Source organism: Crocodylus porosus, unplaced genomic scaffold (assembly GCF_001723895.1).
Source record: "Crocodylus porosus isolate Cpor-Errol unplaced genomic scaffold, CroPor_comp1, whole genome shotgun sequence".
In the NCBI taxonomy this organism is placed as follows: Eukaryota; Metazoa; Chordata; order Crocodylia; family Crocodylidae; genus Crocodylus; species Crocodylus porosus.
Window position 1 is genome coordinate 34,219,935 of NW_017728909.1, and position 15,868 is coordinate 34,235,802.

At 40.1% G+C, this 15,868-nt stretch overlaps 1 protein-coding gene across 2 annotated transcripts in view; it reads left to right on the forward strand.

Moving 5' to 3' along the window:
• Positions 1 to 15,868, forward strand: part of ITGA2 (integrin subunit alpha 2) — a 109,388-nt gene that overhangs the window by 86,456 nt on the left and 7,064 nt on the right. For both annotated transcript variants that reach the window (XM_019532043.1, XM_019532044.1), the window contains exons 24-29: positions 1,467 to 1,569; positions 4,593 to 4,703; positions 6,086 to 6,190; positions 7,218 to 7,331; positions 9,881 to 9,970; positions 13,322 to 13,438. In XM_019532043.1, coding sequence (XP_019387588.1) covers positions 1,467 to 1,569; positions 4,593 to 4,703; positions 6,086 to 6,190; positions 7,218 to 7,331; positions 9,881 to 9,970; positions 13,322 to 13,438 — 640 coding nt within the window. The remainder of the gene's footprint in view (positions 1 to 1,466; positions 1,570 to 4,592; positions 4,704 to 6,085; positions 6,191 to 7,217; positions 7,332 to 9,880; positions 9,971 to 13,321; positions 13,439 to 15,868) is intronic.

A 15,868-nucleotide genomic window follows, 5' to 3' on the forward strand; every position in this document is an offset into this window, starting at 1 on the left:
AACAGAAGGCAAAACCTCTCTCTGAACTTTGGAAAAAGCTAGAGAACAGAGCTGAATAGTAGCCACACAGCAAGAGATGGTGATGCAGAAGGAAGTAGAATACGTGTGCATGTGCATCCTGGATAAGGACAGTGGACACTAGAAAAGGACATCAGAGAATAGAAGAGAGCCACTGCTGTTCACAAGGACTAAGCTAAAGATCAGGTGAACACAGAGGTAGCAAAAAAAATCCCCAAATTAGTAGCTATGGCAGTAACTGCAGTAAGTCCAAAAAAACAAGACAATACTGAAGGATACATACAGACTTAAACCATTTAGTCTCATTAACTGGAAGATACCAGCAGGAACTTGCTACCTGAGAAGAGGCCAGGCAGAGGATCCCAAGCAGTCCTAATTAAGGAAAAACAAGGTTTACAATTTCAGGTTGCATTTCTGGACAGTGACAAAGTAGGATTTGAGATGCAGATCAAGAGCATGTAAGAGTCACTCCTAGAAAAGTGAATCAGCCTAAAAGAGATCTGAAGGAAAGAGAGGCCCTGGTCTCTTCGACATTTTCCCTGGGGTTAGGTAAAATCTTAAGAGGAGAATATGAAATAAGTTGTATAAACCCTATCTTAGCAGAGAGGTGGTTAATGGAAGCTCAAGTGCCTATTTAACAACTATGGCTGCACTTGGAAACAGGTCACTGAGTCAGTAAATCTGCTGTAGAGGACTTGGCTTTCCTTTAACAGAGCAGAGGATGGGTCTTGGGAAAACTTGTATCTGGGAGCTAGTTCTTGGTTTAAGCCCTGAGAAAATGGCAAAAGCCCATTTCTGTTTTGCAAGATGAAACAGGAGACTGAAAACACACCCAGAAATACCAGAAATTCAAGCCCTGAAGTCAAATGCTTCAGGAAAATGCTGAAGTCAAATTTTGTCTGTTCGGAGTTTTCAGGAGGAGCCCAGGTATATTGAGAAACAATACTGAGCAGGGCAGCATGTTGGGGGACTTCACTTCTGGTGTCCTGGAATTTCTGATCAACTGGGACAACACTATGCATGTCTTCGCTGGAGGGTGGAGTCTCACAGAAAGGGCAGACTGCTGCAAGGACTACATAGCCAGCAGCAGGGAACACCAAGCAAAGGCAAAAGGCTGTGGCACTATGCCTAAGCATGAGGGGATTAAGTTGGGCAAAGAGATGCTCTTCAACTTCCCTCCATTTCCTTGTATTCCCTTACTGCACTATGCTTTATGCATTCGCTTGCAATTTAGACTCCAGTAAGATTTTTTTATTTCTTAAACAACTTTCCAAAATCAAATTTAAAGCAAGGGTATAAAGGGTATATCTGAGTTTCCCCTGATTATGCTTCTGAACTCTGATTTGCTGTTTTATAATAAGCCAAGAAACAATCAGTTACATGGAATATTTGAATATATTTTAATAGCACCTGCCACATTAAAATATTGTTTTCTGGTTGTTCACCAGGCTTACCAACATAAATTTCTATGAAATATACTCTGATCACAATGTTCCTTCCACTGTGAATAATTTTGAAGAGATTGGCCCTGCATTCAATTTTTCAGTTAAGGTTAGTAAATATTTATAAAGTTAATACTTAGTGTTGCCTTGCCACCTGTACTGTGTATCCACAGGTCAAACAAAATGAGGTCTTTGGTGTTTTACTCTGTGTGAGTCAGTCAATGATGAATATGAGTCTAAGTAACTGAACAGTGATAGCTTCACCTCCCTATTTCGCAGCTTTCACTGGTTGAGCAGTAAGATTCCCAGTTAGGGGAGGTTTGTCACTGCTAGCACAGGCCCACATCTTGTGAGACTTATGTGCTTAACACTATACCCTTGTATGTAATCCCACTGAAGTGAGTATCAGATCTACAAACTCGAGTCAGTGTAACTGTTCAGAGTACGTAAAGTGAAATGCATGCATTAAGTTTTTACAGGACTTGGGATATGGAAATATAAATGATTGTTTTGTTTTGTTTTGTTTTAGTAAAGTTAAGTGCTCTCAATAGGTAATAAATTGAATAACCGCAGTTGTTACACAGCTCTGAAAAACGTAGCTTGAACTTGGAGGAAACCTGAATTAGAGAGGCAGCAGTTATTAAAGGAATGTGAATGAGCTGTATTGACTAGCGGCTGTGACAGAACATTTGCTTTATGCAACTACAGTAAAAGCTCTGTTATCCAGTATCTACGGGGAATGGGGGGGTCCCAGTTAATCAAATATGCTGGTTCTCTGAGAGTTATAATTACAGGTTTTTTCAAGAAAGAAACTAAGCTATTTTAACTATGATATAACAACTTCTAATATTTTAACTATGATGTAAGGAATAATATAGTAAATAGCATACTGTACAATTACTGCCCCTCAGCTGCTTCTGAAGGCACCTTGGGATTAGAGGTTGCCTCAGAACGTGGCTCTGCTTCAGACCATGGCTCTTCTTGAGGATCATCAACATCAATAGTAATATCTGATGCTTGACACAAGCTGCCTGGATCCTTGACAAAAGCTGCAGAGGCTCTTTGAAGCAACCTGCGGATGTCTGCCTGCCTGCAAGTCAGTTGCCTGTTTTTCAGGAAATTGTTGTGAACAACATGAAGTTGCATCACTTCCTGAGCAAAATAAGACAGCTGCTCAGCAAATTTCAAGACTGTTTCCAGACATTGTGCAGCCAGAGCCCAATCCACTTTAGTTTCTTCACTGTGGTCTTCTTTTTCTTCTGAGTCTTGTTCAGGTGCAGTAGCTCTCTCAGGATGCACAACCTTTTCTATAATTTCAGCATCAGTAAGGGTTTGTGCAACATCAAGGTCTTGATCACCGTTTACCCACTCAGTATCTTTGAGTTTAGTGAGTGGGTTAGTGGGGTCAGCATTTTGAAGGGTATCAGGAATCTCTTTTAATGATTTTTTTCTGTCTCACATTGCAACCTGCAAATTCTTCTTCATCAGAAGATCCCTCTGCAAACATCATTGCTGCCCACATTTTTCTCCAAGCCTTCCTTAAAGTTGTACTCTTCACAGCACACCAGGCACATGCCACATTGAAAATTGCATTGTTAATCGTGTGCTGCGACTGAAATTCTTGGAGACTGCCTTCATAGTTGAGTAGCTTCCTCATAAAATCTCTTCTGTAGATGGATTTCATGTTTTTGATCATTCCCTGATCCATGGGCTGTATGAGTGATGTGGCATTTGCAGGCAGGAAGATGGTAAGGATATTTCCAGACACTAACTCTGTTTCATGAGGGTGAGCGCCACAGTTATCTAAAATTAGAATAAGTTTTGTGTCTTCTGGCTTTCAGATGCTCTTTCACTGCTGTTACAAAGACATGGTGAAACCAATGCAAAAATATTTTCTTGTCCATCCATGCATTACCTTGTACTCAACAGGTAGATGAGCAACACCCTTGAATGCTCTTGGTTGTCTGAATTTTCCCACCACTAGCAGCTTGATTCTGTGTGTGCCCGCTGCATTTCCACACATAAGCACAGTCAGACGGTCCCTGCTCTGCTTAAAACCAGTTGCACCAACCTTACCTGCACCAGCCAGGGTAGAAGTTCACAAGTAGTGCCCAGAAAGGCCAGTTTCATCAGCGTTATAGATCTGCTCTGGGGTTATGCCATGTTCCACAACCAATTTCTGGAAAAATGCACAATATTTTTCAGCAGCCTCATGATCAGCAGATCTTTTTTTCTCCAGACACATCAAGCCTTCTGATACCATGGCCAAGTTTGAAGCAAGACAACCATCCATCTGAAAAAAAAAAAAAAGAAGGCCTCAGTCATTCCCATTTGTTGATAGAAGTATTTTGCTTTTTTGATCAGTATTGGGCCAAGAATTGGAGCTCCCTCTGAGTGTTTTAAGGCAAACCATTCATATAATATCTTGTCTAATTGTTCCAATTTTGGTTTGTGCAGAGTACGGCGTTGCTCAGTTGCTTTACTTGTCTCAGAATTCGTCATGAACTGGAGTAAATCTGATGTCGTAGATCATAGACAAGCCGACATTGAATTTCGGCATCAACCTGTTCCTGTTCTCTCCTTTCTCCAAACACTTAATTATGTCCAATTTCTGTGTAATCATCAAAACAACACACTTTCACTTCTGTCCTCTGCTTGTTGATGAAGTATTGGCAGCCATAGTTGCAGGATGGGTGAGATATTCAGCAATAAAGTCACAGCACAAGCACAAGCTCAACGTAATCACAGCGCGATCACAATGGCGGATGAGGCTGTCTCTAGTGACACCACGTGGCAGCATCCTGAACGGCAAGATGCCGTCTGTGACAGATGCTGGTTAATAGAGAATTCTGGATGGTAAAGTGCCAGATAACGCAGCTTTTACTGTAATAAAAATTTTGCTTAGAAAGCAACCAGGGATTCAAAATTATATAGCATATGTTGTTTACATGTATTGATGTTATAATGCAATTACTGCCTGGAGATAAAATATTAATGGAGAAAAATGTTACAGCAGCAAAAGCTGTTCAGATCTTTAACCAGTCTTGGGTTATGACTGCCTTGCTGTAATTAACTAACTTGTATTTTCTTAATTCTAAATACAACTAAATTAACTAGTTATTTGCTGTGCAGGTTACAACGGGAAGTGTTGCAGTAAACATGGCATGTGTAAAAATCCATCTTCTAGAACTGACTAAGGAAAACAGTTTGCTGATGTACCTAACTGCAGTGGATACAGACCAGGTAGAGAACTGAATCATGTAAAATTTACACTATAACCTGTGTAATAAATATAATCTAGACTGTGATACAGGAGGTGAGATCCATGGGCAGAACATCAACAAGTAATCATAGTGTCACATCCAGGGTTGCCAACCCAAGAGTATTTTTTTTCTAAGAATCTGCAAACTTTATTGACAAACTTTTTTACTGAAATCAGTTTGTACTGATATCTGGTTTACATAATGTAAGTGTAACCCTTCTGCCAGGTCCTGGATGGCAGTAACAAGGGCCAGGTTCAAATTTAAAGATTAAACACCAACTTTCCAAATCTGGCTCAAGCACCCACCCAGAAACGTAGGAAAATAAATTTTAACTGAGTGTTGGATTTATAACGGGGGGTGGGGAGGGAAGACAAATACAGAACCTTAAGAAAGTGAAACTCAAACAGCTAATAGTCTCAATCACTAGTCAACCAAAACTGGGGAGCTAACACCTAAACCAATCCACTGGGAAGGGAGACTTACCGGAGGCTGCCATTCAGGGGCATCACCACCTCAGACTGTCCAGGGCCTGCCTTCAAGGCAAGCATCCATTATAGACAAGCGACAGCTGACAGAATGCAGCCAAAGCATGTGTCTCAATTTCTTAGGGACAGCTCAGTTTTTTTATGGACAAATATTTTTAGCCCTTTTTTTAGGGACAGTCTGTAAATTTATGGACATTGGTCAACCCTGGTCACATCTGAGAGTGTACTTCATTGTTTGTACTGATGCTATGCCTTTACAACTTCAGAGGGAGGGAATGAAAGAAAAGATGGTCTAGTAATCAGGACACAAGATCAGCACTTGGGAGATCTGGGCTCACATTCCTGCTGTCACAGGCTTTCTGTATGATCTTGGGCAAGCTGCTTAGTTGTTCCATGCCTCATTTTCCCATCTGTAAAAATGGAAGCCAAAGATGAGACGAACCTTGTATGAGTGGTGGTAGATCTGACTGTCAGAGGTCAAAGAATCTCTGCCTCAGTAAAACTGGTATTTTCTGAAACACTTGCCACATGTATGTTCCAAAAAAATAGGGTCCACATACTTGTTTAGATAAAGCTCTCCAAACATTACCTGCCTTACATATAGGGAATAGTCATGTAACTCCTCAGCTGGGTCCTCTTCCAAATTGTGAGTCAGTCTGAAATTTTTAATAAACATAGATTTTAGAGATACCAGATTTATTTCTTCATGAAAATCATTTAATTTCTGAATTGTAAAAACAGTCATTATTTATATCTGTAACGATCTAACATTGCAGCTGTAATACTAGTAGTGACCACCATCTGGCAAACTTGTCATAGTAATGTGCATAATCATGATTATGGTTCCATCCCATATAATATAACAATTTCTTTCTAGACCCAGGGTGTCACATGCAGTGCAAACATAAATCCATTGCAAATAGGAAAAACACCTTATTCAGCTTCTTTCAAGAAAGAAAACTTCAGAGCTGCAAAAGAATTGGTGAGATAAAGCTGGGACTCTGACCTTTGTATGTTCCCGATACAACACTATGAGCTGCATAGGCAGATCTTTCTTAATGCCAGTGGCACTCTACATTGACAGTGCAGGGTCAGGGCTATCATTTGTACTACTGCTGTTTTCCTCTTCTTGTCCAAGTATATTTTTCTATTTTTAATTTCTATAATTAAACTGTTTCCATAGTGACCATAGCCTCTTTGTATACTCTGTGTGTGTCAGAACAAGTAGCTCTTTTTGAAGAACTATCTCTAGCATTCCTTGCAACTCGCTCAGCATGGTCTTTTTGTTCATATTTGTCCAATCTATATTAGATTTTCCTATAGAAACCATTTGACCATTACAACTGTACTAAGTTTGTTGTTCAGATATTACCACAGTGTAGTCACTAATGCTGAATAAATTAATCTGAATGTAATTGTTAAATGACTAGAAAATATATGTTCATATGACATTAAGAAACATGTGAAATGACTCCACTTTCTGGAGGAGATCTATAGGTAAGGTGGGTTTGTATGTGAATATGAGCAAGTATAAACTTACATAGCTTGTTCTGCATCTACCTTACAGATGAGTAAGGTGCTTTATTTATCAAAGCTACCAGTGCAGCATAACTCATAAATTTGGACACAATAACAAGATAAGAGGCTATGTAACCCAGGGACAAAAGTATAAAATTACTCACCTTTCTGGTTTTTCCCCCCTGCTTTTTCTCCCTCCCTTCCCTGCTCTAGCTTGTGTTTTCATAATTTCCACCTGTTTATGTTCTCACTGACATCCTGTCACACTTTTAGATTCTTTCATTGCTTGAAGTCTCAGAACAACAGTTCCCTATGCCTGAAGAAAGGTGACTGCGCCCAAATGCTTGCAAAGAACTTTTTTCCAACTACTCAGTTGGTCTAATAAAAGATATCACATCTACCCAAAGAACTTTGCCTGCCTAGATTGCAACTATAGTATTCATTAATGTGAGAAGTGCTTTTTAAAATCCTAATATTTTCTCCTCTGATAGAACTGTCAGAATGCACAGTGTACAACAGTTACATGCTGGCTGAGAGACCTCAGGATGAAAGGAGAATATTTTGTAAATGTGTCTGCTAGGATATGGAATGGGACCTTTGCAGCTGTAAGTATCAACCATATTTTACAGGGAGTAATTATATGTATTATATATACTTATACCTATTGTACACCTAACCAGGCACCGACTCCATGGGTGAGCAAGCTCAATCACCTCCCACCAAAAAAAAAGTGTAGTGGGTGCTGACCACACACACAGCAACACTTGCAGATTTTTTTTTTTTTTAAAATAAAGAAGCAGCAGTGCATTTACTGGAAGAAGCAGTGCATTACTACTTCTTTGACCCAGCCTGTAAAGATTGGGCACTTCAGTGGGGCTTTTTGGCTCTTTAAGCTAAAGCTGATTAAATCAGCTATTAGATAAAAGTGCCAAAAAAGCCCCACTAAAGTGCCCAACCTGTACAGATACTGAAGAGCTGAGTTGAAGTAATGTACTGCCTCTGGGCATGCCTGGAGCTCAGCATGGGAACACATCAAGTTAAAAGTAAAGCACTAAAGCACTGGGTTTTGGGTTTGGTTTTTTTTACATCTACATGCACCCACCGGGGAAAAAAAAGTCAGCACCTTTGCACCTAATTGTATTTTGTATTGTTTTGTATTTTTGAAACTTTCGTATTTTTGAAAGACTATCTTTGTGTGGAAAGCTCTTTTCTTCTCTTCTATGAAGTTGTTAACAATTCTGTGTAAAAATGCATTTGAAGCTGAAATAAATATGAAGTCTGCATTAATAAAACCATTAAATTACTAAATAGCAAGATATGAACCCTGTAAGATAGGTGTCACACCCGGATAGGGTGACACAGATCTTCTGGCACATGTACACTCGATCTGCCAGACAGTCCTGCAAGCTCAAATAACCACAAACTACAGTTTTCAGACCTGAGAGTGGAGAAAACACTACAGTGTAGTCGTATCAAATTTGCAATCCCATTGCTTTTACCTTGCTCTTACCTTCTGAACTGCTGTATACCTATATAGCATTTGTTCTAAAGTAATTTAAAAGTAGCAAAACTCCAGAATGTGATGCTGGCCGAGCTGCCATTTTTCTTCTCCAGAAAAGTTATGCACACCAAATAAAGCATATAAAAAAACCTTCTGTTTGTTCTTTAATGGGCCACTGTCAAAGAAACGGGCCTCAGATTGAAATTATGGTATGCTTAAAAACATCCTTTAAATAAATAATCTTAACTACCAGGTCTCAAGCCCTATCATGTCCACCAAGACCAAATGCTAATCATGCCCTCTAAAATGAAACACTGTTTGTTTCTCAGTTAGGCAACCAAGCAAAACTATCCCGGTGCTCTCCTGTGCCTGTGATGTCAGACAAACCCAAAACACTTTCAACCTTCTTCTGCCTGCCAAGCTGTGGCTAAGTACTGACATTTACAAGCCAGAATATTGTAATATTCTGTCCATAAAATAAAAAGGTCAGACATAGTAATATCCTTATGCAAGTGTATGAAGGAAGTCTGGTAGCTTTCTTACTGCCCTCTCTGAGAATGCGCTTATTTTTTCTTGAGAGTCAAATCAAGAACACTTGGATTTTGCTCCACTTACACAAAAAGTAGGAACTTTAATAAAAGTGAGAGAAAGAAGACAGGGGAGCAGACAATGTGTGCTTCTCTGTAGAATAAATTTTTCACTGTTGTAATTTTCCTCATCTCACAACCTTGCCTCCATATCCTCCTCTCAATTGTCACTGTTGTAACACAGTGTGCCCCAGTATCTTTTTTTAGTTAAAATAACTGATTGTCACTGGATATGAAAATGAAGCCAGGTGTGTTTGTCCCTTTGAAGCAGGGACAAGAGACAGAAAGGTGCACTTAGGTTAGGAGTCAGCAGTAAATGAGAGAAAAAGATTCTGGCAGAGATATTATGGACTATTCACCCCATCTGCAATAATTCTTCTGTTATAGGAGGCTTTTACTTGCCTTCCTCCTCTAACATCAAACAGAGTATCTTTGTTCTGCCTATAGTATAAGGCAAGTGTCACATAGAGCACAGCAGTGCTGAAGCAGCAATCTTTGAACTGCTACATAGGCTCCTAATACTGGAAGTATTAATGGAAGGTGAATGCTAAGTATCTGGCACATAGACAGAGTGAGGCAGATGACAGTGTGTGATAGGAAAAAGTGAGAGAGAGAAAAGCAGAAAGATTCTGAAGATAGTGCCATGGAAAGCATGCTCTTATTTTTCCACTTTTAAAGGCCAGAACAATTTCCCCAATCTGCTGTATGTTGTCCTGATCTTTCTTCCCTTTCTTCTGGTTCTGTGACTATATCCAATTAACTACAGATTCTTATGTATCTTCCATTTTGCCTGAATGGTATAATTAAAGGGTTTTTTCTCATTGATTGTCTTTTAAATTCTTAATTACAACAGGTGAGAATAGCAGTATTGATGTCCACATTTCTGGTCCACTTTTGCCTGACTTTCCTAGCTTGCTAAGATGAGAAATATAACTGTAGCATTCTTAATTCTGATTTTTTACTCTAGCTGTAAAATATCATTCAGTTAAGGAAAATTATATTGGCTATCTTCCTTACTGGTGTACTTGATTAGAACATGTTTTACAATTTCATGTTTCTATTGCAGTCAACTTTCCAGACCTTACAGTTGACAGCAAATGGAGAAATTGAACCACACAACCAAGACTTATTTGTAATTGGAGAGAACACCTTAACTGTAAGTGTTACACAAGCAGAAATGTTTCATTTATTTATTTCACTATATACCAATGCTAATATTTTGGTATTTTTTTTGTGTCACTGCGAGGTGTGCAGCAGGTCACAGAAATTGTATTACCCTATTTAACCTCTATTACCAACTAAGCATTTTCATTCGCTTGGTTACATGCAATCCTGTAAATTCTAGAGTTGTTTAAAACTTTGATTTCATTTTATCAGTGTTCCTACAGATAGTGTTTAGTTAGTGTAGATGAGTTTGCACATCTGAGTTTTGTTTCAGTTTAGCTTCAAAACCACCAACAAAACATGGTAGGAATCTCCAAGGTTTCAACTAGTTTATTATGCACGTAAAAGTGTTTGAATTTCTGCACAAAAGAATAAATTGTCCAGGATTCATGAACTTCAGGAAATCTTTCACATACTCTTATTTTCATTTTTATTTGCATTTTTACATTTGAGTTTAATAATGAATGGTTTGCATGCATCAAATTATAATTAAGTATATACTATAACATGTTGCATAGCATTCTCTAGCAGCAAATGGATGTAGCAAAGATTTTTTAAGTGATTTTTCTCAAATGCTTTGGGTACACTGGTATGGTTATGAATATTTCCTCCCAATGATTTCATTCACTAAAATATAAATATTAAATAGTATTTAAAAATATTTTCTTGTAACAATACTCTGGAAATAGAAAAACACATCTGCCTCCCCTGGTGTACATGTAGCATGACACACACTATTTTTATATAGGACTAGCTAGTCAATCTAATCCATGAAAATGGACTGACTTTTCCAAAATCCAATCTAACCCATGAGAATGGACCGTCTTTTCTGAAGTCCTTGAGGACCAGAACGCTACTCAAGAAACAAGCTAGAAAGGGAATTGGATTACTCATGATGGTGATATGCATCAGCATACATTCAGAGCTACAAGAAAGTCCAATTAAATTGGGCCCTGGCAGGAAGGTCAGGGACCAGTTTATAGCTGAATTGGCTCAAGGCAGTCTTCAGCACAAGGCAAGAGTGATGCTCTGAATCGCACCTGGAGTTGTACATGCTAGGGAATCCCCAACTAAGTTCCTTAATATCTAGTATTTTCTTGTCAACCTGTATAAAAGCCTGAAATTGAAATCCCTGCTAGGGACCTATAACTGTCTTGTGTTCAATAGAAGCCCCCAGGGAAGATTATGATGATGAGTTATTTAAGGTATTTTCACTTTATAAAATTGAAATTGTTTCAATTTCAGAACCAACAATCTGTTCATCGGTGTGCAAAGACAGTGTGTCATTACTCCTTAGATGTAAATAAAAGATACACTATGTGAGCTCTTTTGTCTCAAATATAGACACCTGAGGTTTTAATCTTTTCTTAAAATGAAATTCCATTTTTGCCAAATAACTGTTTAGGTATAGCACCAGGAATCTAACAGTAAAACCTGTGTATTAGTAACCGATAAAAAAAACACCCAGAACCGAAATGCAAACTTTATTACAGTGGTATTGCAGAAATTCTAGATGAAATGCTAACTTCACTAGTAAGATTCCCATAAACTTCACTGAGTTTAGTGAAGCCAAATTTTGGCCTTCCTGAGATTTCAGATCAAATCTGTTCAGCTGACAACTAAAACATTTGTTCTGCTTCACAGCCTTTGAAACTCAAGCTAGATGCTTTCTGGCTCATGCATCAGGCATACAGATTTTGCAGGTGGGACTCTGTTCACAATATTCAGAGCAGAATAGACCCTTGCTAACACTCCCTGAGCTGTGTTGGCTTCAAACAGCTCAAGAGAAGGAAAATATTTCACTGAAGGCAACGGCTTCATCCCTTGCTCAGTAGCCCTTCTCCCTATAGGAACTCTGAATACACCCTGACACCTGGGCAAGGGTCATTGTGTTGTGGTGCTGTCTATGGAGCACATGAGTTCCCTCCATTGCTCTAGGGTGGAAGTCTCCATTTGGCACAGGGCACATTTCCCTGGCAGGCCACAGTGACCATCTACTCCCCAACCTTTCCCACTTACCAGTGCAGAGGAGGGGATGTAGCTATTGTGCAGGCTGCTACCTTGGGTAGTTGGTACCTAATTATAGACAGTTCCAGCCTTGTATCATCGTGAAAGCAGGTCACAATGTCACTTTAAGAGACTGCCTCTTTCACATGGTGACCTTTCAGAGTTGAACTGCTTTTAAAAGTTGACAGCTTGGGTATTCTTCCAGTGTCCATAACAGTTGTCACTGAACCTCACATGAATATAAAATAGCTTGAGTCCTGTTGTACATTAGAGAAGCGCAGTTTCGGTGTAATCAAATGAACTGAATTTATCCTTTGTTGCTGTGTGGAAAAGGTTTTTAGACATATTTGTGTGGGAAATATTTCAGATTTTTTCCAGTTAAAAAGAGGCTGCCAGTTGGAGGACAAAGTTCAGGCTATTCACCTGCTAAAATCATTACTGTGGCCATTCTGTTTTAAAAAGCACAAAGGCTACTGCCGTGAAATGGATACACGTAGCCCCACCCAGTACAGCATACAACAGGCTTTCAACAGTAAATCTTAAATCACTGAGGCAGCAGGTTGGTGCGAGTTTCCCAGAAAGCTTGAGTTCAAATTGCATCAGAAAGTGCTGAGAGCAAGCAGCTCTAAGAGTATACAGTGCCATCTTGTTTTTTGTGAGAGTTAATAGCAGTGTATCAAAAAAGTGTTTCCACAAAGATTAATATTAACAAAATTTGGCAGTTTGTAAACCTTATATTACTATCTGTAGAGGTGCAATTGTACATGCCTATTTAATTAGCTGACCTAGCTCACTTTGATAGACATCACCTGGAAAGTGGTAGTGGGATTAGAGTGGTGTTGTAGCCGTGATGGTTCAGGTGGGGACTCTTCCATCAGTTATTTAGCTGAATTAGTAGAAGTCTATATTTTAAGGACATGGACAAACATAGCCCCAGTCCCAGGGGCAAATGTCCTAGAATATGACTATCTAGCAACAGTGCCATGTGCAGCACCCACCGGCAGTGTGCCAGGTCACTACAGAAAGATACTCTCTAGTAAAAGGAGGGGAAAATAATGAAGATCTTTCTTACTCTTGGTCCTATAGACTGTGAGGGGCCATCTCTTTGTTATGTATTTGCAAAATACTTAGCATAAATTGCTCTTATCCGTGACTGGGGCTGTTGGCACTACTGTGATATAAGTTAATACTTATTGACACGAGAGAATTGGGCAGGAGTTTTGGGCATTCTGCCAGCCTTTACTCCTGGAAATTGTGCAGTTTCTCCAAAGAAATAAAAGCTTGGATTAGATCTCCTTTAAATACGGTCAGTATTAACAGACGCATGTTCTTTCAGATTCCAGTTACAATAATGAAACCTGATGAGAAAGCAGAGATACCAGTCGGTGTTGTGATTGGAAGTGTACTGGCCGGGCTCATACTGCTGTTAGCACTGGTTGCTCTTCTGTGGAAAGTAAGTAGCCATTTAGGGCACTTGAACATGTGACAGGGGTTTAATCCTCAAGGTTTTATTCTATGCCCCTGAATTGAAACAGTGGGTTTTTAATTGCCCCTGGGAGGCACTGACACTGTAGAAGGAATAACCAGGGGCGCCTGTAGCTCAGGGGCTGCTCAGCCCACAGACAGCTTGCCCCCCAGCAGGCTCCACCAAAAAAAAAAAAAAAAAAAAGGAACAGACCCTTCACTGGTTCTGCCTTTAGCAGGCACCTGGGTCTAACCTTTTTTTTTCCTGTGGAGCCTGCCCACCTCTCTCACAGCTGGGGGGTGAGCTGCCAGGGGGCCAAGCAGCCTCTGAGCTGCGGGGGGAGCAGGAGGGGGGGGATGGCTAGTTCTTCCCTCTGCAGTAGCAGCACTCCCCAGGGTGCCAATCCTTTTTTTGCTGCCCACCTCTCCCACAGCCAGGGAACAAGCTGACAGTTGATCCTAGCAATTTGCAAAATTGCAAACTAAACTACATTCAGATGTAGTTTAGTTTGCAACTATGCAAAGTCATTTAAAACCCCCAAAAATCTTTCATATGTGCACTGTGGCACCATTAAGCCACACAGTGACATTTTTGTTTTGTGTACATTCATGGCATCACATATACAAGCACCCTTATAGCTTCAAAAATAAACCAAAGGAAGACAGTTGTTTCATAAATGCAGCTTGAGTTGATTATCTTTGGAATTATGTTCTAATAAAGCAAAATAAAATTCTCCTACAAATTGCGATGATATTTTGCATTGGTTCAGGTCTTGCATGTGAGGATTTCAAACAAATGAAAAGAAAGTGAGCTAGAGTGAGAAAAAGTGCTAGCAGTGAGAGGATAGAGAGGGAAGGGACTGGCACAAAAGTGTTATCCAGAATCCCTTGTTTGGGGAAAGGCAGCAGTTTGTCCCAGCAGGAAAGCTTGGTACTTGAAGGGTTCCCTGGCACACCAAGACAGCAGTGCCCTGGGGAGCTTGTCAGCAGCATAGCTGTTTAACATGTGATTGAACTAACCAGCAGTTTACTTTCTTGCTTTTTATGATTTGTATCTGGGGCCATACAATTCAGCAAACTAAACTTAAAGTCTATCTGGTGGGAGGATAAGTGAGTAAAGTCACATTTTGCATGTCCTCCTGTTATTCATTTTTAATCTTGAAAAATCTATTATATGAAATTCATCAGTTTTGGCTTTAGCAGCTCTAAGTAGTTGGGAATTTTAAAATATTTTTGGTGGTAGAAAATTCATCATTGTCATGGAATCATAAAAAGTAAGTCTGGAAGAGACCTCAAAAGATATCTGGTCCAAAGCCCTGCTCAGTGCAGGATCTTCCCTGTCTAAAACATCACAGACAAGTGCTTATCTAAATTGCTCTTAAAAGCTTTCAAGGATAGAGATTCCACAGCCTTTCTCAGTAGACTGTTCCAATGCCTAACTACTTTCATAATGAGGAAGTATTTCCTGATATCCAACCTGCAATTTAAGACCTATGCTCCTTCTCCCATCCTTTGCAACTACAGAGAAGAAAGAGTCTCTCATTCTCTATATAACACCATTCAGATGTTTGAAGACTGTTATCTAATTCCACTGGACTTTAGAAAATCAGATGTGATGTATTCAGGGAACTGATGGATAGGATCCCCTGGGAGGCCAATCTGATGGGGAAAGAAGTCCAGGAGAGCTGGTTGTACTTTAAAGAAACCTTACTGAGGGTGCAGGAACTAAGCACTCCAATATGCAGGAAGACTAGCAAGTATGGCAGAGGACTAGCTTGCCTTAGCGGGGAACTCTTCAGTGAGCTAAAACACAAAAAGGAAGCTTACGAGAAGTGGAAACCTCACAAATGACTAGGGAAGAATATAAGATCATTGCTCAGGTATGCAGGGATGAAATCAGGAAGGCCAAAGTGCAGTCGAAATTGCAGCTAGCAAGGGATGTGAAGAGTAGCAAGAAGGATTGCAACAAGTATGTCAGCAACAAAAGGAAAATTAGTAAAAGTGTGTGTCCCTTACTGAGTGCGGGAAGCAGCCTAGTGATAGATGATGTGGAAAAGGATGAAGTTCTCAATGATTTTTTATCTCAGTCTCCACAGGCAGGGTCAGCTCTCAGGATACTGCACCTGGCATCACATTTTGGGGAGGAAGTGAGCACCCAGCAGTGGTTAACGAACAAGTTAGGGTCTACTTAGAAAGCGTAGACACGTACAAGTTCATGAGGCCAGAAGCAGGTGCGGATGGTGAACTGAGACTGGTCCCCATCTCCCCATGGGAGTGGGGGGGATGGATGGATGGGTTTTGCAGCCAGCCAGGAGCGGGGTGGGGTTTACAACTGGCTGGGGAGAAGGGGTGCAGCTGGCCAGGCACTGTGGCCAGTAGCTGGGAGGCTGCAAACCCACCCACCCCCGACTGGCTGCAA